Source organism: Microcaecilia unicolor, chromosome 1, assembly GCF_901765095.1.
Source record: "Microcaecilia unicolor chromosome 1, aMicUni1.1, whole genome shotgun sequence".
NCBI lineage: Eukaryota > Metazoa > Chordata > Amphibia > Gymnophiona > Siphonopidae > Microcaecilia > Microcaecilia unicolor.
This window is the reverse complement of record NC_044031.1, coordinates 618,168,229-618,195,754: the sequence shown is the minus strand read 5'-3', so window position 1 is coordinate 618,195,754 and position 27,526 is coordinate 618,168,229. Positions and strand designations below refer to the sequence as shown.

Here is a 27,526-nt window from a genome sequence, read left to right as displayed (position 1 = left end):
ACTGGGTGGGGTCGGAGACTCCCGCATTGGGGCATTGGAGGAACCAGATACACCAATTGATGGCATGGGAAGCTCGAGATGCGAAAGGCACTTTAAGACGCAAGAAACAGTTTTTGACAATCTGGGACCCTTATTTACAAATAATGAGCCCAAGAGGTAGGAGTTTTATTATTAACAATTTGTAACTACCTGGGGTAAGGTTAATAAGAGGTGAAGGAGGTTAAGTTGCTCACACTCTAGACAATGGTAAGATGGTTGGGGGAGGGAGGGTAGGGAGGGGGCGAGGGAGAGGTGGGGGGGGAGGGGAATTGCTGTGTAGAGAGTCAAGATATGGGGTGGTTAAGGAGTGGGGGGAATAGGGGGAGGGAACTAAAGTTTTGTGGAAACATTGTATTTTGGTTCACTGCTGGAGTTCCACGTCCTTTCTGGGGTAGATGGAGGGTATGCAGCTTGTTCAATAATAATGGAAGATACTGGAGTTTTCAGAGGGAGGGGCAGTTATGTGTGTATTAGTACGGTCTGATAGACATTATGTTAAAAGTGGGTTTTGGGGATTCTGTTAACAAAAGGTTTTAAAGGTTTCTAACTATAAGGAGGGGAGGGTGGGGGGAGGGGGGCTGTTTGGGGTTAAAAAGAAGAAAATGTTTTGACGTATGTGGACGGATTGATAGTTGTCTGTTGTATTAGAAAGGTTATTCGCTGAACATTATGTATCTATGTTTTATATAATACGTCAATAAACAGATTTAAACATAGAAATATGTAAAGAAGATACCCTGGGTGACCAGTAAAAGAAAGTTTCCAAATGATCTAGAGAGTATGATTATATTGTTAATGGTATATATGTGTTGGATTGTTTTAGTATTTTTTTGTACAAAGGTATATATTTGAAATGTTTCAAATCAAAAATTGATATAGGTAATAATGCATATTCATTAGGGATATCCTGAAAACCTGGCCTGTTTGCAGCCCTCGAGGACTGAACTTGGACAAGCCTATTGTAATCCATATCCATTCTAGACCTGGTTCACCCAGTCCTCAGGGTACACCTAGTCCCACTGGATTTTCAGGATATCCACAATAAATATTCATTAGTTAGATTTGCATGCACTGCCTCAACTATCTCATAGATATTCATTGCAGATATCCCGAGAACCCAATGGGACTTAAGTGTGCTCTGAGGACTGGGTTGGACATGGCTGTTCCAGTGTAACCTTTAAAAGATTCTTCTATCATACTTGGATGCTACTCCCTGGCACCTATTGAGGTGGGGATGAGGAGTCAGTCTTGCCACCTGAAAGTCTCAGCAAATACTGCCCCTAGGTCTTGCTTGCCGTGGCCAGGTTTCCAGCTGGATAGCTATTGCCTGAAGATTTCTGGGAACACTGAGGCCTCAGCAATATTTGGTCAGAGTTCTCAGAAAGAAAAGTATCCACAAACAATTTGATCAAAAAGTATTGAGATCCTGTAGTGCCATGTACCTGGGTCACTAGTTGTAGAAACTGTGCTAATAAACTCTATAAAAAAAAGATTATTATTAAAAAGAATGAACAATGTAAAAAATGAACTGCAACAGGCATATTAAAAATGGAATTTAACTTTAAAACAGACTAATACTTGTTTACAAAAGTAAATCCTGTGCCTTTCACTGAACTGTTCTGAAATCTTGACACTGTCTCTCAGTCTGTTAAGCTTAACTCCAGGACAAACTGAGATCACTGGTATATTCTCCTGTCAGCTCCCAGCTGAAACTATGAATTCCCCATCAGTTTCCTTTGTCTTTATCAGCCACCTATAATATCACTACTTTAGAACACAGGTTCTCAATGCAGTCAGGTTTTCAGGATGAACATGGATTAGATACATTTGCATACAATACCTCCCTTGTATGCATATCTCTCTCTTGCTTATTCATTAGAGATATTCTGAAAACCTGGTCTGCTTGCAGCCCTTGAGGACTGAACTTTGAAAAACCTGGATTAGAATATTTGATGAAATGTTCCATGCTCCGTTTTCAGTGGTTTCACCTTGATGAAAGCAGACTCACTAGTTCTTTCCTTGAGTCAGAGTTTCAGAGCAGTGTTTGCATCAGCTTTAAGCCAATCACCGTATATGGCAACATGCCTTAAAAAATGGCTTAGAATGTCTTTCCCAGATTCTAAAGTCTTGACGCATTCTCTTACCTTCAGCATTTCATTGGTTTGCCGGGCAGCAGCATCATTTTGAGCTCGCACAAGCAGGTCATCCTGATACTGACGGCAGTTCATTCCCTCATGTATTGCCTGTAAGAAACAAGATCAAATTCACCCATTTTGAGGCTGAAAAGAAGGTTAAGGCAAAATGTTATTTATGTTCACCTGACTGTCTGAATATTTCCTGTTCAAACTGGAGCAGAGGCCATACTGGAGGTTGAAAGGGGGTAAATTATGAAAATGTATTTCCAGAAGATGTAAATTATTGTGAAGTAAATTAAAAAAATTTTTTTTTCCTGATGTTGCCAAAGCTACTCAGCTCAGACGAAAAGCCTTTTTGTCTCTGAAATACAGAGTAGCTGCCTCGGGTGCAACATTTTTTCTTAAATACTGTTGTAAAGCCAACATTCTTTTCAAGGTAAAGAATGTTTCCTGGGATTCGATGCAGTTGAAGCAAAACTTTTTTTTAAAGGTAATGAGAAATAATTGCTTTAAGATAATGGAGTAATTAGATTGGTTAGACACTATATATGTTAAGTTTATAGTCTAATTGTTTTCCTTGGTATTAGCATGCTGCTTTAAGTTCCTAGCATACAAAAGAGATAGCTAATGAGATTCAAAAAAATACAAATATAGTACCTTGATATTCTAGCAATCATTTACACAGACAACATAAAAAAAAAAAAAAAAAGAGACCACTAATTATAAAACTCCAGGCTTAAGAAATAAGTACTCTTCTTCTTTTCCATGTGATCTCAGTGACACTGACTAATTCTTAAAGCACTTTAGAGCTTCCTTCATCTCACTTTTTATCCATGCTGGCTTTTGCTTGGCTTTCCCATACAAAATCAGTGAAGAACAACATTTTCAGAGGAGACTTTCTTCTTTCCGGTGGATATAAGGGATCAGAGGAGAAACTAGTTGAGCTCTCCTCTGGATCACGGTCCGAACCCCAAGAATACTGTGAAGCTGACCTAGAAAAGTACTGCAAAGGAGAAGTCTGGGTCTGTGCCTGCCTAGCAGTCAAGATCTCAGTGAAGGTACATTTTTATTTACTGTTCACTGGCACTTCACAATTACAAATTTCAAGCTTATAATTTGCTAAATACCTATACATTCTCTAAGACTGATTGAATGTAAAAGCACATATGAACATAAATTTTGGGGGTGTTGTGCATTGCAAGGTGTGCAGATGCATGGAGTGAAAACTCTCTTCAAATCTGATACTTTTTGAAGTAATACTCCTGGAATTTATTGATACTGCAACTTAATTTAATACAATTTTGGATCCTAAGCTCGTCTAACACAAAATCATCTAAAATGGATCATTAGTTTGGCGTTATATTGGGCCTTAAACACCACAAAACAGATCCTCCAACGCTGGACAAGATGACGGCAAAAGAATACAAATAAGTACATAAGTATTGCCACACTGGGACAGACCAAATTTACTGGTGATTCCATTCTGACTGAGATGCAAACTATAAAAGATATGATCAGGACATAGCTCGAAATCATGAGAGATGTACAATCTGAAACAGAGAATATAAATTTTAAGTTGGAAGAGTCACAGAAGAACATAATTGACCTGGAACAGAGAGAACTAAGAAACTGGAACCTCAAACAGCACAAATAACATTAAACACATCAGCTATCCAGAAACTCCAACTGAACTTGAGGATTTGTCAAACCAAAATCAGAGAAGAAATAAGATTTTTGGGGCTGGCTGAATGTGCCGAAGGCAAAGACTTGATTTCTTTCTTAACCAATCTTTTACCTCAATTGCTGAATATCTCATTTTATTTATTTGTTACATTTGTATTCCACATTTTCCCACCTATATGCAGGCTCAATGTGGCTTACATAGTACCATAAAGGCATTCGCCAAGTCCGGTAGAGGAACAAATACAGTGTGATGTTAAGGTCGAATGAGGTAGAACAAATACAATGTGATGTTAAGGGTGGATAAGGTAGGTATGTTTCAGGTATGTTGGGGGTCAAAGATGGGGGAGGTTATATAGTGTCCAATACGATCTTTGGTTTTGCTGTGTTGCTGAGTTGAGGCATTTATGTTGGGTCGGTAGGGTACGCCTTACTGAATAGATAGGTTTTTAGTGATTTCCTGAAGTTTAGATGGTCATAGATTGTTTTCACGGCTTTTGGCAGTGCGTTCCATAGTTGTGTGCTTATGTAGGAGAAGTTGGATGCATGGGTTGTTTTGTATTTGAGTCCTTTGCATTTTTTTTTTTTTATATATATCATTTTTATTGGTGACCACAAGTATACAAGTGATATTGAAGTGAGAAAAAATGCAGTTACATTACAAGTGTATTTCAAACAATTTAACGAACATTCAACATACTCAAACTGGCCATCCGTAATTTTATACCTTCCCACATTGTTCCCTTCCAACCCCCCTCCCTCCTGTCCCCTAACCCCCTACCCACCCTCCCTCCCCGCGAGCTTACCCGTTCAAAATTCTACTGCGAGCCGTGGGAGTCAGTGTATCCCAAAACAGTGCCCAACATTGTAATAGTCGATCTCCCCCCGGGGAGGCTAAGTCATCCACCTCCCTACGTTCCATGGCACCCAAGGAGATCATGAGGGATCGCCATCGTGACACAGAAGGTGGCTCTGATGAGATCCAATTCAATAAAATTGTTTTCTTCCCCATAGCAGTCGCTCTGCGGAGGAAAGGTAACATGCCCCTTCTCCGGCTTCCCCTCACTTTATACTTATCAAACAAGAGAGTAGGCGAGGGGCACCATGTCAACCCCCAGACAGCCGAGACAAAGGTACAAAGTTGCGTCCAGAAGGCACGGACCAGGGGGCACAGCCAGAACATATGTCCCAAGTGCGCCCCAGGTCTCGCACACTTGGGGCAATCGTCCAAGGGTCGCAGAGCAGCCCTGAACGCTCTATGTGGTGAGATATACAGTCTCATAGTGAATTTATATTGGGATTCATGTAGTGTCACATCCTTAAAGGTCCTATATCCAATTACCAGATTAGCCTGCACCATCGAACCAGTGATAAGACAGCCCAAGTCTCCAGTCCAAGCCCGAGCGATCTGATCATAGGTCATCTCAGGGCAAAGCTCTTTAAGTTTAAAGTGGTAGTATTTAAGGGGAACCAAAAGCTGCGCCTCCAAGTCAAATAAATCTGTAAGTTGCCTCCGTCTCTGCGAGGTCAACGAGACTCGAGGGAGGGAGGCAATGTAATGACTCAATTGTAAATAAGAGAAGGTGGCCTGTGCTGGAAGTCCAGTGTTCTCACATAGGTCTTTAAAGGACTTACATTTACCCTCTTTTGTTAGCACCTGGAACAGGAATATTGTCCCCCCCTCTCTCCATGCCTGGAAGGTCACGGTATCTGTGCCAGCTGTAAAGTCCGCGTTACCTCCAATCGGCAAGAAAGGGGAAGAGTGGCACTCAAACCCTCCAGTTTTACACAGCCATCGCCATGTTCGTCTCAGTGGCGCAAAGATAGGAGCGCATCCTTTAGCAGTAGGTGCTTTGCCTGCAGGCGCATGCAGCCAGTAGCTAAAGTGAAACTTGCTCACCATTTTAGTTTCAGTAGTCGGAAAGGAAAAGTAGGATGTGCCCCGAAACCAGTCTGTAATGTGTCTCATACAGCCCGCTACTGACATGCGTTGTATGCTGTGTACACCCAGCCCTCCCTTATGTATTGGAAGGTATGTCTGCCTAAATGTGACCCTGGGCCTTTTTCCCATCCAGAGGTATCTGGCTAGTAGTCTATGTAATTTCCGCTCATCTTTATGTAAGAAAAATAGAGACAGTACCTGGATCACATATAACCATTTAGGGACCAGAACCATATTATACAGAGCGACGTGCCCCCACAAAGACAGGGGGAGACGCTGCCACATTTCTAAGGTATGTTGTGTCTCCTTCCACAGGGGGGCTAAATTGGTTAAGTGAAGTTGTGTTAGCGATGTTGGGATTCTAATCCCCAAGTAGACAAGATAATCAGTGGTCCACCTCAACGGAAACCGTCCCTCCCAGCGTTCCCGCACTGAAAGAGGTTTTGTCAGCGCCTCAGACTTCTGTGGATTAAGCTGGAAACCCGAGTAGTATCCAAACTCTGCTATGTGATCTAAGGCTATTGACAGCGATGTTTGGGGGTGCGTCAACACTAGGAGGATATCGTCCGCATAGGCTAATACTTTGATATGAAGCTGTGGCAGTTGAACTCCCCTTACGTCTGGGTCATTTATGATGTTGCGCAACAGGGGTTCCAGATAGATCAAAAATAAAAGTGGGGACAGGGGACAACCCTGTCTGGTGCCCTGTCTTACCAAAAAACGCGAAGTGCACATTCCATTCACCAGGACTCGGGCCCCAGGGTCAGTATATAATGTATCTACTGCATGCAAATACCACCCAGACAACCCTATATATCTAAGTATTTGAAAGAGGTAGTCCCAATTCACTTGATCAAATGCCTTAGTAGCGTCCAGGCCCGCCAGCAACAGTGGGTGACCTGTGGCCTCAGCTCGCGCCACAGCCAGCAGGGCCCTACATACATTCAAGCCCGGGTGTCTCCCCCGCACGAATCCCACTTGGTGGTCCCCCACTAAAGTAGGGAGATGGGTGGCCAGTCTATCAGCAAGAATTTTAGCCAAAATTTTAACGTCGACATTGAGAAGGGAAATTGACCGATAAGACCCTGGCAGATCTGCTGTTTTACCCGGTTTAGGGATTAAGACAATTAAAGCTTCATTTGATTCCCTGGGTAGCCTCCCCACTACCACAGCTGCATCAAGGTGGAGAGTCAGGGGAACACTCAGTTGAGTCGACAGCAGTTTGTAATATTCCGTAGAGAACCCATCCAGGCCCGGAGTTTTGCCCAAAGATAAAGCCTTGATCGTTTGTTGAATCTCTTGGGCCTGGAGGGGAGCGTTCAGTTGGTCTTTAATTGCGGGGGACAACACTGGGAGGCCCACCCTGCTGTGCCTCTGGCCGATACATTCGAGAAAAGTAATCCTGGAATATAGTCAGTATGTCTTTAGGGCAAGATTTACGAGAGCCATCAGGCGCCAGCACCGTAGGAATAAATGTCCTCTCTGACCAAGCCTTGGTGACTTTAGCTAGCAATTTCCCAGGGCGGTTACCAAATTTGTAATACTGATATCTACGACAGAAGGCTTGCTTCTTAGCACGTTCATGGAGCAGTGAGTCTAGGGCCACCTGTGCCGCAATCACATTATCATAGTTGGTCTGGGTACGACAACGCATGTATGCACGTTTGGCTTGTTGGTATTTTCGTTCTAGTAAAACTATGCCTTGGGAAATCCTTCTATGTCGTGCACTTAAGTAGCTAATAATTTCCCCTCTCATGACCGCCTTAGAAGTTTCCCAAAACAGTGTCGGGTTATCTTTATGGGCCACATTATCAGACTCAAACAGGTTCCATTTTTGTACTAGGAAATCACCAAAGTCTTTGTCCCCAGCTAAATAGGATGGGAACCTCCAGGACTTAAATCTGTCCACGGTGTGTCCCAGGGCTATATCAGCCCAAACTGGAGTATGATCTGAGATCGCCATAGGTGCCATGTCTGTCTTAATTACCCGGGAAAATAGTGATGTAGAAACTAAAAGGTAGTCTATACGAGACCAGGTCTTATGGGCCTTCGAGAGGTGGGTGTAGTCCCGCCTCTGAGGAAACAGTAGTCTCCAGGGGTCTACTAGGTCCATCAGCTTACAAAGATAAGGCAATCCTTTGCTGCGGGGTAGCGCGCCCCACGCCCCAACCGTCGAGCGGTCAAGTTCCGGATCAAGCACCTGATTGAAATCTCCCGCTACAATCCAAGGGGCCGTGTCATATTTGAGGCCTAGATTTATCAAAGTCTGGAAAAAATCTGCATCATAAACATTTGGACCATATACAGCACATAGATAATACTCCTGTCCCATAATGTTAAGATGGAGCAAAACATATCTTCCCTTTGGGTCTTTTCCTATTAATTTAGAAGTGCACGGGAGCCCTCTCCTAATGTATGGCCACCCCTCCCCGTCTAGCCCCAGAAGAGGAGTAATAACACTCCCCCACCCATTGTTGGCGCAGCTTCTGGTGTTCCTCGTCAGAGAGTTTAGTCTCCTATAGGCAGACTATGGAAGCCTTTAGGCGTTTCAAATGTGTTAAAATTTTTGATCTCTTAACCGGGGAAGTGATCCCAGCCACATTCCAGGTCACTAATCGCAAAGGTGTAGTCAGTGTGATCCCTCCAAAGTTGCCAAATTAACATGTAACAAAGCTAACATAGTGCCTTGGTCGCCCAGCCTCAACCAAAGGCAGATTCTCCACCATCCAATCATTATGTCAAATGTCACGTAGTTATACAGGACTTCACACATGCCCACAATCCACCGTATTTTCCCATCATTATTCCGCTCGCCTCTACCCCTAAACCCACCCTCCCCCTCCCCCCTCCACCCCCCCCCCACTGCCCTCCCCCCATCTTCCCCCCACTACTCATCTGACCTATATAACCAACCTCACTCCGCTCTAGTGAGTGTATGAGGCAGAGGTCTTAATGCTATAGGAACCCCACCCTTCGTTCAGTCTAGAAATGTTTTCACAGATAATGTCTCACATATCCCGAAGACCTGCAAGAATCGTGATACAGGACATTTAGGTATCTTCCACGTCCAGCCCATACTTAAACCGTTCCACCGTGGGTCTCCGGTCCGCCATCTTGTTCACCAACCAGTTCGGTCTCACCCTTAGTCCACAGTCAGCAGGTCGGTGCTAGTAATCCAACAGGAACTTTCTGGAACGTAATCAAATTAGAATTCCAACTGGCAGTCGCCAACCAAGAACAATGTCAACATACCAGCATGATTTAGCAACCATTTACAAATTAGACTAGCGATCCTCCCAGGATCAGGTCTGATGCTGATTCAACCAGGCCACAGCGGCTTCTGGGCTAGCATAAGCTGTCCAGGTTCCATTCTCCAAGATCTTCAGCGTTGCTGGATATTGCAGAGTAAACTTGAGCTTTTTTTCCAACAAGTGAGTACAAACTGTAGAAAAAGCTCGTCGTCGTGCTGCCAAAGCCGCAGAGAAATCCTGAAAAATACGAATTAAGGTTCCATCGTATTTTGTGGTTTCCCTGCAATTTTTGTAGCATCGCAATATAGCAGCCTTTTGGGCATAACAGCGAAATTTTGCTATCACCACTCTAGGCTTCAGCTCTCTTGTTGGCCTAGGCCCCACGCGGTGAGCATGTTCAATTCGGATCGCTCGGCCTTCACCTGCCTCCGGGAAGTTTGCTTGCAGCCACGTCTCCAATGTTCGTTTTAGGTCTTTATCTGCCAAGGATTCTGCGAACCCCACAAATCTGAGATTATTGCGGCGCGAGGGATTTTCCAAATCTTCTACGCGCTGTGTACTTTCCTGGACTAGGCGTTGTAGTCGTTCTATCTCCCCCGAGTGATTTTGTTGTCCGTCTTCCACGTCCGCCACCCGGGCCTCCAGCTCCCCCGTGCGACATGACAATTCTGTTGTGAGCGCCGACAGACCAGCGATCTGGGCAGAAAGTTGTTCAAATTGAGGGGCCAGCGCTCCCACTACTGCCTCTGTAAGTTCCGGGAGCGAGAAGTCAGAAGCCGGGCGGGAGGGTGAGTTCGTCGGCGAGGCGGTCGCCATCTTGTTTTCACCAAGCCTCGGTTTCTCCTCTTTTTTCTTCGTGTTTTTCCCGGTTTGCGCCATCGCCGATCTTGTCAAGTATTTGTCCATACACTGGGGGAGCGATTTCGTCCTAGTTTGTTGAGTTTGGGGTCGGAGACACCTTTAAAAACTCAGTTTTCGGGTAGGGTTCCCAGCAGCAGAGACTACCACGTCCTTCCCTGCTCACAGCATCACGTGACCTCTCCTTTGCAGTTTTTTAAAATATTTTTTCCAGCCTCTATGCCAGCCTCAAATATCATACCCAGCTCCATAACAACAGTATGCAGGTCCCTGGAGCAGTTTTAGTGGGTGCAGTGCACTTCAGGCAGGCGGACCCAGGCCCATCACCCCACTTCCTGGGGCTATGGTAGTGGTGTACAGTTATGGGGAGTGGGTTTTGGGGGCTCAGCACACAAGGTAAGGGAGCTAGCTATGCACCTGGGAGCAATTTGTGAAGTCCACTGCAGTGCCCCCCTAGGGTGCCCAGTTGGTGTCTTGGCATGTCAGGGGGACCAGTGCACTATGAATGCTGGCTCCTCCCACGACCAAAAGGGCTTGGATTTGGTCGTTTCTGAGATGGGCGTCCTCGGTTTCCATTATCGACAAAAATCGGGGACAACCATCTCTAAGGTTGACCTAAATTTTGCGATTTGGGCGTCCCCAACCGTATTATCGAAACGAAAGATGGACACCCATCTTGTTTCAATAATACGGGTTTCCCCGCCCCTTCACCAGGAAGTCCTGTGAGGACGTCCTCAGGAAAACTTGGGCGCCCCTTTCGATTATGCCCCTCTTGAGGAGCCAAGGCCAAGCCAAATGGTAAGACCTTGTATTGATAGTGCAGAATTCCACAGCAAAAACAGAGGAATATGATATTTAGAGAACCCACATTTTTCCAGGCTCCCAGGATAGTTTGGAGCATGATAGATATTAAAATATCCAGCAGGCATGGTTTGTCCTGAAATAAATCAATATCAGTGAATGTTGATCTTAGAATACCTGCTCCAATGACAATTGTATTTTTTTTGAAAATTATATCTTGAATGTAAATCCAGACATCTGTCCAGTAGTGTTGAATTAACAAACATTGATATATCATGTGAGTTAGTGTTCCTTCATAGTTGGTAGCAGAAAGACCCACTCTTCACGTCTTTAAAGATGTCCAAATAGCCCTATGCTTTAAGAGGTATAATGATTGTGTCCAATTAGTAGAGGAAGTTGGTCTATTAATTTTGTTCCAAAAATAGGTCCAGTCAGTATCAGCAGAAGCAGAAGTACAGTCTAAATCCTTTAGCCAAACACCTTATAATCCAGTGTTTTTCTTTTTTTGGAATAGTAGGAATTAATAAGGACTTTATAAAAAGACTAGTAAAAAAGGCTCGTTTCTGACACAAATGAAACGGGCGCTAGCAAGGTTTTCCTCGGAGTGTGTGTGTTTGGGAGAGTGTATGTGAGAGTGAGTGTTTGAGAGTCAGAGTGAAAGTGTGAGTCCAATCCATGCTCCTCTGTCACCTGGCCCCTCCATTCATCCCTATCCAGCAATTCCGCTGTCTCCCTGAGGCCTGCCCTGCAATCCATATGCATCCATGGCCATCTGTCCCCTCCATTCATCCCTATCCAGCAATTCCCCTCTCCCTGAGTCCTGCCCTTCCAATCCATGCCCATCCATGCTCCTTTGTCACCTGGCCCCTCCATTTTTCCCTATCCAGCATTTCCCCTCTCTGCCTGAGGCCTGCCCTGCAATCCATATCCATCCATGGCCATGTGTCCCCTCCATTCATCCCTATCCAGCAATTCCCCTCTCCCTGAGTCCTGCCCTTCCAATCCATGCTCCTCTTTCACCTGGCCCCTCCATTCATCCCTATCCAGCAATTCCCCTCTCTGCCTGAGGCCTGCCCTGCAATCCATATGCATCCATGCCCATCTGTGCCCTCCATTCATCCCTATCCAGCAATTCCCCTCTCCCTGAGTCCTGCCCTTCCAATCCATGCCCATCCATGCTCATCTGTCACCTCGCCCTTCCATTTTTCCCTATCCAGCATTTCCCCTCTCTGCCTGAGGCCTGCCCTGCAATCCATATGCATCCATGCCCATCTGTCCCCTCCATTCATCCCTATTCAGCAATTCCCGTCTCCCTGAGTCCTGCCCTTCCAATCCATGCCCATCCATGCTCATCTGTCACCTGGCCCCTCCATTTTTCCCTATCCAGCAATTGCCCTGTCTCCGTGAGGCCTGCCCTGCAATCCATATCCATCCATGCCCATCTGTCCCCTCTATTCATCCCTATCCAGCAATTTCCCTCTCTCCCTGAGTCCTGCCCTCCCAATCCATGCCCATCCATGCTCCTCTGTCCCCTGCCCCCTCCATTCATCCCTTTCCAGCAATTGCCCTCTCTCCCTGAGCCCTGCCCTCCCAATCCATGCTCCTCTGTCCTGCCGCCTCCATTCATCGTTTTCCAGCAAGTCCCCTGTCTCCCTTCCATGACCCCCCCTTGCATCCATGCTCCTCTCTCTCCCATGTCCCACTCCCAGCCTGGGCCGCCCTCTTCTCCCCCACCCCCCCCTTCGCATCCATGGTGTCGTTTCTCCCTTGCCCTCCCGCTCCCATTGTTTTTCTTTTGTGGCCACCCTCTTCGCTCCCCCCAACATGGTTTTTTTTTTCTTTCTTGTTTTTAAATGTACCTCCGTGGCGGTTCCGGCAGCGAAGCGTCAGGGAAGGAGGCGGTGCTCCCGACCTCTAGGTTTCCCTTCGCTGTGTTCCGCCTTCTTTTGACGTCATCCTTGACGTCAGAAGAAGGCGGAACACAGCGAAGGGAAGGCTAGACGTTGAGAGCGCCGCCTCCTTCCCTGACGCTTCACTGCCGAGCGTTGCGATTGGTTGAGTGTCATTGCTCCGCCCTCGACGTCATCACGTTTGACGCGTGGGCGGGGCAGACACAATGCGATCTCACCCCCTTCACTTTTGGCTAAAAGAGGCTTCATTCGAACGTTGGAGGTGCGTTTTATATAGAGAGATGATATGGCCTTTGCCTTCTATAAGAATTTTAGACTTTTTTGTTTTATTAGACTTTTCCTCAAGGAACTTGTCCAAACATTTCTTAAACCTAGAGACAATAACTGCGATTACCACATCCTCCAACAGCGAGTTCAAGAGCTTAACTATTCTTTCAGTGAAAAAAATATTTCCTCCTATTTATTTTAAAAGTATTTCCATGTAATTTAATTGAGTGTCCCCTGATCTTTGATTCACTTTTACCCATTCTACACCACTCAGGATTTTATAGACCTCAGTCATATCTCCCCCTAACCCATCTCTTTTCCAAATTGAAGAGCCCTAACTTCTTCAGCCTTTCCTCATATGGGAGGAGTTCCATCCCCTTAATCATTTTGGTCACTCTTCTTGGAACCTTTTCTAATTCCGCTATATCTTTTTTGAGATATGGCAACCAGAATTGAACAAAATACTCAAGCTGAGGTCACACCATGGAGCAATACAGAGGTATCATAATAGTCTTGGTCTTATTTTGCATCTCTTTCTTAATAATTCCTAGCATCCTGTTTGCTTTTTTGGCTGCCACCGCACACTGGGCAGAAGATTTCAACGTATTGTCTACAATGATACCTAGATCTTTTTCTTGAGTGCCGACTCCTAAGGTGGACCCTAGCATCAGGTAACTATGATTCAGATTATTCTTCCCAATGTGCATCACCTTATATTTGTCCATGTTAAATTTCAACTGACATTTGGATGCCCAGTTTTCAAGTTTCCTAAGGACTTCCTGCAATTTTTCACAATACAAATGCGTTTTGATAACTTTGAATAGTTTTGTGTCATCTGCAAATTTAATCAACTCACTCGTTCCGATTTCCAGATCATTTCTAAAATAAGTTTAATAGCACCGGTTCTAGTATAGATCCCTGCGGCACTCCACTATTCTCCATTGAGAAAAATGGCCATTTAACCCTACCCTCTGTTTTCTGTCCAAACAATTCCTAATCCACAGAAGGACATGGTCTCCTATCCCATGACTTTTTAATTATCGCAGGAGTCCCTAATGAGGAACTTTGTCAAAAGCTTTCTGAAAATCTAGATATACTACGTCAATATATTACATCAACTGGCTCACCTTTATCCACATTTGTTCACACCTTCAAAGAAATGAATCAAATTGGTGAGGCAATATTTCCTTGGCTGAATCCATGCTGACTCTGTCCCATTAAACCATGTTTGTCTACATGTTCCATAATTTTATTTTCTATTATAATAGTTTCCACTAATTTGCCTGGCACTGAAGTCAGGCTTACCAGTCTGTAATTTCACTGCTCAACCCTTGAACCCTTTTTAAAAATCAGCATTACATTAGCCACCCTCCAATCTTCATCCACTACAGATGTTTTTAATGACAGTTTACAGATCACTAACAGATCAGCAATTTCATGTTTGAGTTCTTTCAGTACCCTGGGGTGTATACCATATGGTCCAGGTGATTTATCACTCTGACATTTTGCTTAGTACGTATTCCAGGTTCACCGAGATTTCTTTCAGTTCCTCCGCATTGTCACCCTTGAAAACCATTTCTGGTACATCTAGATCTCTTACATCATCTTCCCATGGATTCCCTCACAAGCTTTCTGCTTCTGATGTATCAGAAAAAAGTGTTACTAGTCTCCGTAGCAAGTTTTTCTTCATATTCTCTTTTAGCCTTCTTATTCAGTGCTTTGCATCTATCTTGACAGTGCTTATGTTGCTGCTTATTGTCTTCATTCAGATTTGTTTCCATTCACTTCACCTTTTAACCATGCTGGCTGTTTGCTCTTCTTTCCACCTTTGTTAGTATGTGGAATACATCTGGTCTGGGCTTCCAAGATGGTATTTTTAAACAACGTCCATGCCTGATTTAAAGTCCTAACCTTTGCGGCTGACCCTTTTAAGCTTCTTTGTAGCCATTGTCCTCATTTTGTTTTAGTTGCCCTTTCAAAAATTAAATGCTGCTACATTAACTCCAGATATCAGCTGAAATTTGATCATGTTATGATCACTTTTTTCCCAGAGGATCCAACACTGTTACCTCTTGTACCATGCCTTGCATTTCACTAAGGACTAGATCTAAAATAGCTTCCTTCTTCTCGGTTCTTGGACCAGTTGCTCCAAGAAGCAATTATTTAAGAATTTTACCTCCCTAGTGCTCCCTGATATAACATTTATCCAGTCAATATTGGGGTAATTGAAATCACCCGTTGTTATAATATTGCCCAATTTGCTAGCTTTCCTAATTTCTGTAAACATTTCTTCATCTATCTGTTTATTCTGTCCTGGTGGATGGTTGTACAGCTCTACTAAAATACTCCTTCCCTTCACACATGGAATTTCTATCCACAAAGACTCCACGTTATTTCATGTAGAATGTTTATTTTGTATGACTCAATACTGGCTTCATCATGCCCCACAAGTTTTAGTAGATAGAGGCCCATGGAACAGCTGCCCTCCCTTATGGTGGGGGTCTTAGGGCTAAGCACCAGTATGGCTCTGTCTCCCTGCTCCCTGACAGGTTAGGAACTCAGTCCAGAATGCTGTGGTGTATTCTTAGGCTTTGCCTCTAAGAGAAGAGCTTAGAGATAGTCATCTTAGTACTGACTATAGAAAAGTAGTCCTTGATGCGGGAACTCTTCACACTCAGAGTGGCTTTCTCATACCCTATCAGACTTGTCCATTCACCCACTGGAAATCTTTACTTGGACAAAACAGTAGTTCTGGTACTTTTTACTAAGCATTTAGGGTTTCTAAGAGTTACTAACTTTCCTAGCTGGGCCCTCTTTCTTAACAGGGAAATGCCTTCTACTCCCAGACCGGTCCCTCAAACCCATCAATCTTAAAAGGGCAAAACCAATTCCCATAGTCTTCCAGCCTTAAGCTGTCATCTGTGAGGAAGAGCTCCCTCTAATGGCTACTCCCAAGACAGGGCATGATCTATGCTTGTCATAACAAACAGATATGGACAGGCAGCTTCTCGAAACATCTTTATAAGAGCTGTTTACCTAGCCAGCAAACAGAATACTGTAGCAATCAAATGAAGCAGGGGTCTTTCAACCTCAAGAATGATCCCTCAGCACCTCTGTAGTTCATTGAATATTCCAGCAGTGGGGGAGCACAGCAATAGACCTCTTCGCTTCTCATCAGAACAACAAGCTTCCCTGCTTTTGTTCCCATCTCTATGCTCCCAACCGAATAGCTGCAGATGCCTTCTTACATCATTGGGGAACAGACCTTCTATATGCTTTTCCCCCACTTCCTCTCATAGGGAAAACTCTTCTCAAACTGCGTTGAGACCAAGGGACCATCATTTTAATAGCTTTCTACTGGCTATATCAAATCTGGTTCCCTCTCCTTCTAGAGTCGTTCAGGGAACCATTGAAGTAAGATACTTTTCTAACCCTAACAACACAGAACAAGGGGGTCTCTCTCCTTCATCTAGACCCTCGCTCTCTAGCCTCAATTGCTTGATTTTTGACAGACTTACATTCCTTAAATCTTCCAGATGTCTATAGGATACTCCTAACCTCTACAAAACCAGCTATGTAGAAATGTTACCGTTTCAAGTGGAGCCGGTTTTCCCTCAACCCTGCTAGGTGCTCTCTTCCTACCCTTATTGAGTGCCTCCTCCACCTTTCGGATTCTGGCCTTAAAACGTACTCACTCAGAGTGCATTTTGAATGCCATCAGCACTTTTCATTCTAAAGTTGATAATAAGCCAGTTTCAGTTCATCCCTTAATAGTTATTCATGAAAAGTTTGTTTCATACCAAACCTCCTATCAAACGAATCTCAATGTCATCCTAATAGGTCTTGTGAAACCACCACTTGAACCACGTTGTTCTCTTTCTCTGTTCCTCACATATAGGGTAGTGTTCTTAATAGCAATTACTTCTGCCAGAACAGTCAGCGAGCTTCAAGCCTTTGTAGTTCTACCATGACAGGGTCATAAGTTCATAAGTGGTTCATAAGTTCAATGGTTCATAAATTACACACTGGACAAGAAACGGAAAAAGAGGTTGAGGAATAGCCATAATATACAAATCTGAGTTCATCATCACAAACATAGCTGAATCCATACTGCCACAACTTGAAATTGCTTCTATAAGAATCAGTCACCCAAAATTGCAGGAATACCTTAACGCAGTTATACTTTACAGACCACCAGGAAACTGGCGAGATTGCCAAACACACTTCGTGGACTTTATCTCGAATACCTGCATCTCTTCCTCAAACCTCATCATAATAGGAGACATTAACCTACACCTGGAAGATCTCACCACCACAAGTACCCAAGACTGCAAAGAGTTCCTACATTTATAGGATCTACAGGGACCAAATACTCAACCAACACACAAACACGGACACACACTGGACATCATAACACACAAATTTGACCACGATGCAAACTTTATACTAATTAACACTAAATGGTCACCTACATTGTGGTCAGACCATTACAAAGCACACATCACCCTCCAATGGAGAATGAAAGACTCACCTAACAAACAAACACGAAAAACTTACACCACAAGAGGAAAAATAGATCCGGTTGAATTCTGGCAACAGATTTAAACTGACGAATGGACAATTAAAACAGACACAATCCAATTCCTCTCAATATGGGACAATAGATGTAAATCAATACTAGATACCATCGCCCCGATCCAAACCAGAACCTTGCACAGAAAGAACTCAACACCATGGTTCAACGAAGAACTGAAAAAACTCAAAACACAAGTTAGGAAACTAGAACGTGTGTGGAACAAAAAGAAAGACGATACTACTCTCAACGCCTGGAAGCAACTCCGAAGGAAATATAAATATACCATAAAACAAACCAAAAGACAATACTACAAAACTGAAATCGGACCAAATTACAAGGACACACACAAACTCTTCCAACTCATGAATAAAGTACTAGACACCATCCCAGTCACCAATAACAGCATAGACACACCAGGAGCCAACGATTTGGCAAAATACTTCAAGGAGAAAATCATACAACTGCGACTCAAAATACCTGTCAGTCCAACCGAATACACTACACTCCTGGAGTGCCTAGACCCGGACCCTGGAGTCTACCCAGCAGACAGGATCTGGACTGAATTCACAATATTACCAGAAGATCTTATCTCACAAACACTTAAAAGATTCGCCAAATCTCATTGCAAATTAGATATATGCCCAAACAACCTCATGAAGTCGGCCCCTAAACAATTTATAACAGACCTAACAAACCACGTGAACTTCATGCGACAAAATGGACTCTTCCCTAGGGAAAAGGGTAACATTTTACTCACCCCCATACCCAAGGATGCGAAGAAAAATGCTAATGAACTAACGAATTACAGACCAGTAGCATCCATTCCCTTGATCACCAAAATAACAGAAGGAATGGTGACCAAACAACTCACAGAGTATCTAAACAAATCTAATATAATAAAACGCACCGTGAACGTTCTAATGAGGACAACGTTCTGTGAAGCCATCTGACGTCACTGAAGCTGTAGGGTTCGTGGATTCGTGGTGTGAAGCCTCCCTTCAAGCCAGCCAGCCAGCCGTCTCTGCCCCGCCCTCGCGACAAAACAAACAAATCCGGAAGCGAAGCGTCAGGGAAGGAGGCGGCGCTCCCGACGTCTAGCCTTCCCTTCGCTGTGTTCCGCCTTAAGGCGGAACACAGCGAAGGGAAAGCTACACGTCGGGAGCGCCGCCTCCTTCCCTGACGCTTCGCTGCCGGAAACGCCACGGAGGTAAATTGAAAAAGAAGAAAAAAAAAACCAAAACGATGCAAGGATGCGAAGGGGGGGGGGGGGACATGGATGCGAAGGGGGGGAGGAGAAGAGGGCGGGCCAGGCTGGGACATGGGATAGAGAGGAGCATGGATGCGAGGGGGGGGGGGTCATGGAAGGGAGAGAGGGGACTTGCTGGAAAAGGATGAATGGAGGCGGCAGGGGACAGAGGAGCATGGATGGGCATGGATTGGGAGGGCAGGGCTCAGGGAGAGAGGGGGAATTGCTGGAAAGGGATGAATGGAGGGGGCAGGGGACAGAGGAGCATGGATGGGCATGGATTGGAAGGGCAGGACTCAGGGAGAGGGGAATTGCTGGATAGGGATGAATGGAGGGGACAGATGGGCATGGATGGATATGGATTGCAGGGCAGGCCTCAGGGAGAGAGGGGAATTGCTGGATAGGGATGAATGGAGGGGCCAGGTGACAGAGGAGCATGGATGGGCATGGATTGGAAGGGCAGGACTCAGGGAGAGGGGAATTGCTGAATAGGGATGAATGGAGGGGACAGATGGGCATGGATGGATATGGATTGCAGGGCAGGCCTCAGGCAGAGAGGGGAATTACTGGAAAGGGATGAATGGAGGGGGCAGGGGGACAGAGGAGCATGGATGGGCATGGATTGGAAGGGCAGGACTCAGGGAGAGGGGAATTGCTGGATAGGGATGAATAGAGGAGACAGATGGGCATGGATGGATATGGATTGCAGGGCAGGCCTCAGGGAGAGAGGGCAATTGCTGGATAGGGATGAATGAAGGGGCCAGGTGACAAAGGAGCATGGATGGGCATGGATTGGAAGGGCAGGACTCAGGGAGAGGGGAAATGCTGGATAGGGATGAATGGAGGGAACAGATGGGCATGGATGGATATGGATTGCAGGGCAGGCCTCAGGCAGAGAGGGAAATGCTGGATAGGGATGAATGGAGGGGGCAGGTGACAGAGAAACATGGATGGCCATGGATTGGAGGGCAGGGCTCAGGGAGAGAGGGGAATTGCTGGAAGGGATGAATGGAGGGGGCAGGGGACAGAGGAGCATGGATGGGCATTGATTGGGAGGGCAGGGCTCAGGGAGAGAGGGGAATTGCTGGAAAAGGATGAATGGAGGGGCCAGGGGACAGATGGCCATGGATTGGGAGGGCACGGCTCACACTCTCTCTCTGATATACAATGTCTTTCTGACTCTCACTCTCACACACTCTGTCTCACACTGTATCACATTCACTCTCTATGTGCCACACAGTCACTCACACACTCGCTTGGTCTCATACACTCACTCAAACAGAGAATCTGTGTCTCACACACACTCTCTCTCTCGCCCACACACACACACTCTCTCTCACACTGTGTCTCACATACACACTTGCACACACTCTCATTCTCACACACACACTCTCTCACAAACACACTCACACCCAGACTCACTCTCTCTCACACACACTCACACTTTCACTCTGACTCTCAAACAGTCACTCTCACATACACTCTCCCAAATACACACTCCGAGGAAAACCTTGCTAGCGCCCGTTTCATTTGTGTCAGAAACGGGCCTTTTTTACTAGTTCTCAATATTACACGATTCCCAGTCAGGATTCCGCTCTAATCACAGTACAGAAACCGTACTAGTTACGCTCATGACCAGATTCAAACAACTGATAGCAAACGGCAACAACATACTACTGCTACAATTCGACATGTCAAGCGCATTTGACATGGTTGACCATGGAATTTTACTACATATCCTCGAATACTTTGGAATCGGAGGCAACGTTCTCAACTGGTTTAGGGGGTTCCTAACTACACGCTCATATCAAGTAACATCAAATTCGACTACATCAGCTACATGGACACCTGAATGCGGAGTCCCACAGGGATCCCCCCTCTCACCGACCATATTCAACATAATGATGACACCATTGGCCAAACTACTATCGAATCAGAATCTAAACCCTTACATATACGCTGCTGATTTAACGATCTTTATCCCATTCAAACAAGACCTAAGGGAAATCTCTAATGAAATCAACCAAAGCCTACACATCATGAATTCCTGGGCAGATACATTCCAGCTGAAACTAAATGCAGAAAAAACCCAATGCCTAATACTCACCTCGCAATACAATAAGAATAAATTTACCACCATCAACACACCCAAACTAAGTCTACCAGTTTCGGATACCCTAAAAATTCTTGGAGTTACCATTACCGACACCTAACGCTTGAGAATCATGCGAACAACATAACTAAAAAGATGTTCCATTCAATGTGGAAACTAAAAAGAGTTAGACCATTTTTTCCAAGGAACATCTTCCGCAACCTGGTACAATCATTGGTACTCAGCCACTTGGACTACTGTAATTCACTCTACGTCGGCTGTAAAGAACAAATACTCAAAAAACTCCAGACAGCTCAAAACACGGCAGCCAGACTAATATTCGGCAAATCAAAATACGAAAGTGCAAAACCCCTACGAGAAAAACTACACTGGCTCCCACTCAAAGAACGCATCACGTTTAAACTCTGTACTTTAGTCCATAAAATCATCCATGGTGCACGTCGCTGGTGAAGTATATGCAAGTTCCCTTGACAAAGCGAGGCACCGCGAAACAGGTTCCTGTCGGGACAAAGCATTCACCGGCTGTTTAATGGAATGCTGACAAGTGAGATCCAAGCAATGCAGGACAGCTGAATCCACAGCATGAGCTACAGATAATAAAGCAGCAGGGGGTTTTTCAGCCAGATAAGTCTAAACATTGATCCTGCTTGACAAGTATAAACATTGTTTCTGCACGGGTTTAAGCTCTGTATATAAGCTACAAACGATAGTGCATAAAAATTTACAAAAAAATGATATGAACCAAAGAAGAATTTTTTGTTATATAAGCACAGTTGAAACATGGATTAATTTACTGTAGAACTCTGATTTTGAGGTGGTTGACAGCACTATCGGTGGTTGGGGGTAGTCGATGATTATAACTGAGTCACTAAAGCTGAGGCTTTAAGGAAGCACAAAAAATAAGTGCCTGTGTGACAGTATGAGACATCCCCTCATTAAAACATAAATAAGTGTGAGCTGTTGTGTATGGTTCAAATTATAAGTGGTGGAGGGTTGCCATTTTTTGTTATATTTTTTGATTATCCCAGAAATAAGCAGTGGATTTTCCCATTCATTTTATTAATGGCTTTTTGACTTTTCTTTTAGGAAGCTATCCAAAGCTTTTTCAAACCCTGCTAAGCTAAATGCTTTCACAATATTCTCTGGCAACGAATTCCAGAGTTTAATTACACGTTGAATGAAGAAATATTTTCTCCAATTCATTTTAAATTTACTACTTTGTAGCTTCATTGTGTGCCCCCTAGTCCTAGTATTTTTGGAAAGAGTAAACAACTGATTCACGTCTACCCATTCCACTCCACTCAGTATTTTATATAACTCTACCATATCTCCCCTCAGCTGTCTTTTCTCCAAACTAAAGAGCCCAAGCCATTTCAGCCTTTCCTCATAGAGAAGTCATCCCATCCCATTTATCATTTTCGTCGCCCTTCTCTGTACCTTTATTAATTCCACTATATGTTTTATGAGATAAGGCGACCAGAACTACACACTGTATTCAAGGTGTGGTCGCACCATGGAGCAGTACAAAGGCATTATAACATCCTCGCTTTTATTTTCCATTCCTTTCATAATATTTTATTTATTTACTTATTAGGATTTATTAATACCTAACATTCTATTTGCTTTCTTTGCTGCCATAGAACACTGAGCAGAGGGTTTTAAAGTGCTGTCAATGATGACTCCTAGAATCTTTTCCTGGTTGGTGACTCCTAACGTGGAACCCTGCATCATATAGCTATATAGTTCAGGTTCCTCTTTCCCACATGCATCACTTTGCACTTGCTCACATTAAACATCATCTGCCATTTGAATGCCCAGTCTCCCAGTCTGTAATTTTTCACAATCCTCTTGCGATTTAACAACTTTGAATAACTTTGTATCATCGCCAAATTCAATTCATTTATAAATATGTTAAAAAGCAGCGGCCCCAACACAGACCCCTGCGGAACCCCACTATCCACCCTTCTCCATTGAGAATACTGACCATTTAACCCTACTCTCTGTTATCTATCCTTTAACCAGTTTTTAATCCACAATAGAATACTACCTCCTATCCCATGACTTTCCAATTTCCTCTGGAGTCTTTCATTAGGCACTTTGTCAGATGCCTTTTGAAAATCCACATACACAATATCGACCAGCTCACCTTTATCCACATGTTCATTCTGGCAATTCCAGAAAGTTATTGTCAGGTTTCCAACTTATGTATTCTATCCAAAATCACTGAACGTGTTGTATTTAATCAATTGTCCACTAGGGTCTCTGATCTGTCTATTCTTCACCCTTGTCAAATAATTACCATAGTACTGAAAATACTATAGCAGCGCTCTTGAGCTAACTTCATTCCAACCTGGGTGACTGTAAGGTCACTCTTCTAGTCTCACTAGATCTTTCATCAGTGTTCGATCTAGTTGACCATAGCTTACTTCTATCTTGCCTTACTTCTTTAGGTCTTTCTGGCACAGTTCTCTCATGGTTTGTCTCATTTCTTTCATCTCAGTCATTTTCTGTAGTCACAGATTCTTCTATGTCTGCTGATATTCCTTTATCATGTGGGGTTCCTCAAGGGTCTATTCTCTCTCCTCTTCAATATTTTTCTTAGTCCACTTGCAACTTTGATTCAGAGTTTAAACATAAAATTTTTCATCTACGCTAATTATATTCTCTTGCTTTGTCCCATGTCTCCTTTATGCCCAGATCTCAGTCATTTATAAGAATGTCTTAATGCTGTTTCTGATTGGATCTCCGCTAATCATTTGGTAGTGAACATCTCAAAGATTGTTGCTTACTGGATTTCAGGCCCATTTTCTGTTCCTACACTTATGCCAGTACTTTTTAATACACCAGTTCCCACTGTAGATTTAAGTATATATAAGTACATAAGTATTGCCATACTGGGACAGACCAAAGGTCCATCAAGCTCAGCATCCTGTTTCCAACAGTGGCCAATCCAGGTCACAAATACCTGGCAAAATCCACCCCCCCCCCCCAAAAGTACAAAACATTTTATGCTGCTTATCCCAGGAATAGTGGATTTTCCCCAAGTCTAATTTAATAATGGTCTATGGACTTTTCCTTTAGGAAACAATCCAAACCTTTTGGCTAGTTGTAGAAAAATAAGTGATTTAGTAAGTTGGCCAATGTTATCACCCTGTGTTCATCTGGGGTATGGCAACACTCAGCCTCTAGACCCTTTTGCGCACGTTCAGCCCCTGCCATACTGTCTTGGCTCACATCTTGCCTACCCAACCATGTTCTAGGAAAAGTCCTTAAGACCTATTTCTTCTTCACCAACGTTTTTCCAAAATATAGGCAACCTGATCTAGATGATGTCTGCCACTGGGGCTGTTTACCTGTTCTGAGCTGTGGATTGCTTATTGGGCCTGGACGAGCTTCTCTCTCATTTAGCCATAAAGGGAGGTGACATCACTGGAACTCTTCAAGGGAAGGTACTTTCTTGATTATTAGTGTCTTGAGCTCAGTGTCAACTGATGTGCTCCATTATCAACATCAAGGAGGTAAACATTGATTCTAAAACCGTTTGAGGTCCTGATGTTGATGAAATGCCATCAAGCAAAGCATGAATTTCAAGGACTGGCTGCACAAACATCTGCCTCAATGTTATCGATACTAGAATGTTAAGTCAAGCCAGGTGATTAGTAAGCTGCTCTTTGATCCTCTTATATAGCTTCTCCTCAAACACTGCTAACACTGAGGTTGAAGAGCTCACAGTAGGTGTGTCCATATTTTCCTGGGTTACAGGTATATCGGGGCTTGATCATTGGCCCTTGGAGGCTTGCGAACTACAGATGTAGAGAAGGATGAGAAGTCCTCCATTGGGAGCATCTGGAAGATGTGCCAGAATTCAGTATCTGCGTGCTTTTGACACGCTACTCCAGTGAGGACTGAAGTCATTGCTGCTTCACCTTTGCTCAAAGTATAACAACGGAAGCCTTCAATGTCAACGTTGAAACTGAATCCTTCTCCTTCAGACAGGCATCAGTGGATGACCAATCATGAAGGTCTCCATTGATGCTTAACATGGAGGGAGATTAAGGTCTCCTTGATACCAATGCATTCTCAGTGTCTAGTGCAACTCCTGGGTTCCTTGGGATCAATATTATTGCTGCTAGTGATCTTCAATTAACTTAGAAGCATCGAAAACCCTTTCCTTCTGCTCCTTACACCAACAAAGTCTATCAGAGTCATCTGTAGACACAACTTATGCTGAGAGGCTTTGTGATCTAGCAGTTATGAGTATCCATTCCAGATATGGCCTTGTGACACAGGAAGTGAATGCACAAAAGAAATTTTTTTTTTTTTTTTTTTTTAACTATGGTGGGAAGCATGGGTCAACTCCATGGAAAAGAATGAGAAAGCATAAAGCAACAGTGAGATGCAGAAGTTCTGCATATCTGTAGTAGTAACGACTCTGCTGCCCGTCTCGTCTTCCGCCAGGGTCGCTTTACTCATACTACCCCTCTCCTCAAGTTGCTTCACTGGCTCCCTATCTGTTTTCGCATCCTGTTCAAACTTCTTCTACTAACCTATAAATGGACTCACTCTGCTGCTCCCCAGTATCTCTCCACACTCGTCCTTCCCTACACCCCTTCCCGTGCACTCCGCTCCATGGATAAATCTTTCTTATTTGTTCCCTTCTCCACTACTGCCAACTCCAGACTTCGCGCCTTCTGTCTCGCTGCACCCTACGCCTGGAATAAACTTCCTGAGCCCCTACGTCTTGCCCCATCCTTGCCCACCTTTAAATCTAGACTGAAAGCCCACCTCTTCAACATTGCTTTTGACTTGTAACCACTTGCCTCCACCTACCCTCCTCTCCTCCTTCCCGTACACATTAATTGATTTGATTACTTTATTTTTTGTCTATTAGATTGTAAGCTCTTTGAGCAGGGACTCTCTTTCTTCTGTTTGTGCAGCGCTGCGTATGCCTTGTAGCGCTATAGAAATGCTAAATAGTAGTAGTAGTAGCTAAAGAAGCTTTTCCCACATGGACTCCTTTGGATGACTCCACCTATGTGAAGACCTGATATTCTGTTTGTCATTGGAGATAGAATAAATATAAAAAGTAAAAACTGGTAAAGTGGCAAAAAAATTTGCTTCAGACAGCACCAACAGATTAATTCATGAGTTAATTCAGGTCAGCACTGTTAGATATGTCACACATTCATGTGACTATCATCATCCTACTTGCTAACAGAGAAGGGCTTAATGTATAAGAGTGTTTATGTTTTTTGGAGTCTGATATGCTGATTTTTAAAAAATCTTTAATACTATTATTAATGGTTTTGAATTTTTGTATTGCATTATGTGTGATTATGCCGTAAACCCGCATGCACATTTTCTAACTGAAAAGCCATACAAAGAAAAAAAATTTCAAGAATAATTTCTGACAGCCATGTTCTGCTGAGAAAAGGGAGGAAGGGGACATTACCTTGCAGATCAGACAGTTAAGCTTCCAGCATATGGGGCACTGGAACTCGTTGACAGAGTCTTCGTAGATGCACCACCCTCTGCAGTCTACTGTTTTGCAGTGATAACTGTTCTCACTACGTCTCTCTGCGACTGTCAGCCCTCGCTCCAGGAACTTCCTGTGCTCTTCTGCTGACACCAGCTGCAGTCCACCCAAAAAGAACAATATGTTACCAGAAATAGCCCAATGGTAGACGCTTTCAAATACATTCTCTGAACACAGCTACAGATGGAACACAATCAAAATAATTAGAGAAAAGCAATTATGAGAAATAATATTCCTTTCCAGGGTACAGGGCATTTTTTTTATATATCTATATCTGTGTGTGTGTGTGCGTGTGTGTGTGTATATAAAGGCTTCTCTCTCCATCCCCCCCCCCCCCCCCTTTTGGGTAAACTCTCATCTACTACTAAAACACTTTAAAGAGGTTCACGTAATGCTGTCAGCCTGGGCAGCCACAAGCATTTGTAGGGCTCTGGAGCACTCTAAAAATCAGCCTCAATTATCAAACACAACTTTGTGGAACGCAACACAGCTGACGCCACATGCTATCTGCTCATTTATGGACAAGTTTGTTTTAAAAGAAACTCAGTGGATATCTTGTAGAGGACATAAAAAGGATGAAGGAAATAAGTACCTGAATATATGTAAACCGCTTTGAATGTAGTTGCAAAAAAAAAAAACCAAACAAACCTCAGGAAGGTGGTATATCAAGTCCCATTTCCCTTTCCCTAAGTGGCAGAAGGTAAAATGGCGGAACTTGCCCTAATGGCCTTGGCGCCCAACTTGATGACACTCTGTGATGATATTACTGAGGTGGTTGTCCAGGCTTTAGATCCCCGATTCACACAGCTGGTCAAACAACTTACCTCTGTGCTAGGACTGCTGCTGGACATGTCCTGCCATATGGGGGGAGCTAGAGGTGTGCATTTCGGAGAGGTGAGAGTTTTGGATGTGGAAGACCACGCTGAAGTCAGCAGAGCTTTTGATACGGACTTCAGCAAAGCCTTTGATACTGTCCTCCGACTCCCCCACAGAAGACTCATGAATAAGCTGAAAGTGTTGAACTTAGGACCGAAAGTGGTGAACTGGATAAGAAACTGGTTGACCAACAGGTGGCAGAGGGTGGTGGTAAATGGAATCTGCTCGGAGGAAAGGAAGGTGAGCAGTGGAGTTCCTCAGGGGTCGGTGCTGGGGCCTATTCTAATATATTTGTG

General features: G+C 44.1%; 1 protein-coding gene across 1 annotated transcript in view; it reads right to left on the bottom strand.

The window, feature by feature from the left end:
* SHARPIN (SHANK associated RH domain interactor) overlaps positions 1–27,526 on the bottom strand; it is a 279,055-nt gene that overhangs the window by 13,762 nt on the left and 237,767 nt on the right. The window contains 2 exon segments of the mRNA XM_030220008.1: positions 2,184–2,282; positions 26,271–26,450. Of these exon segments, the coding sequence (XP_030075868.1) occupies positions 2,184–2,282; positions 26,271–26,450 (279 nt within the window).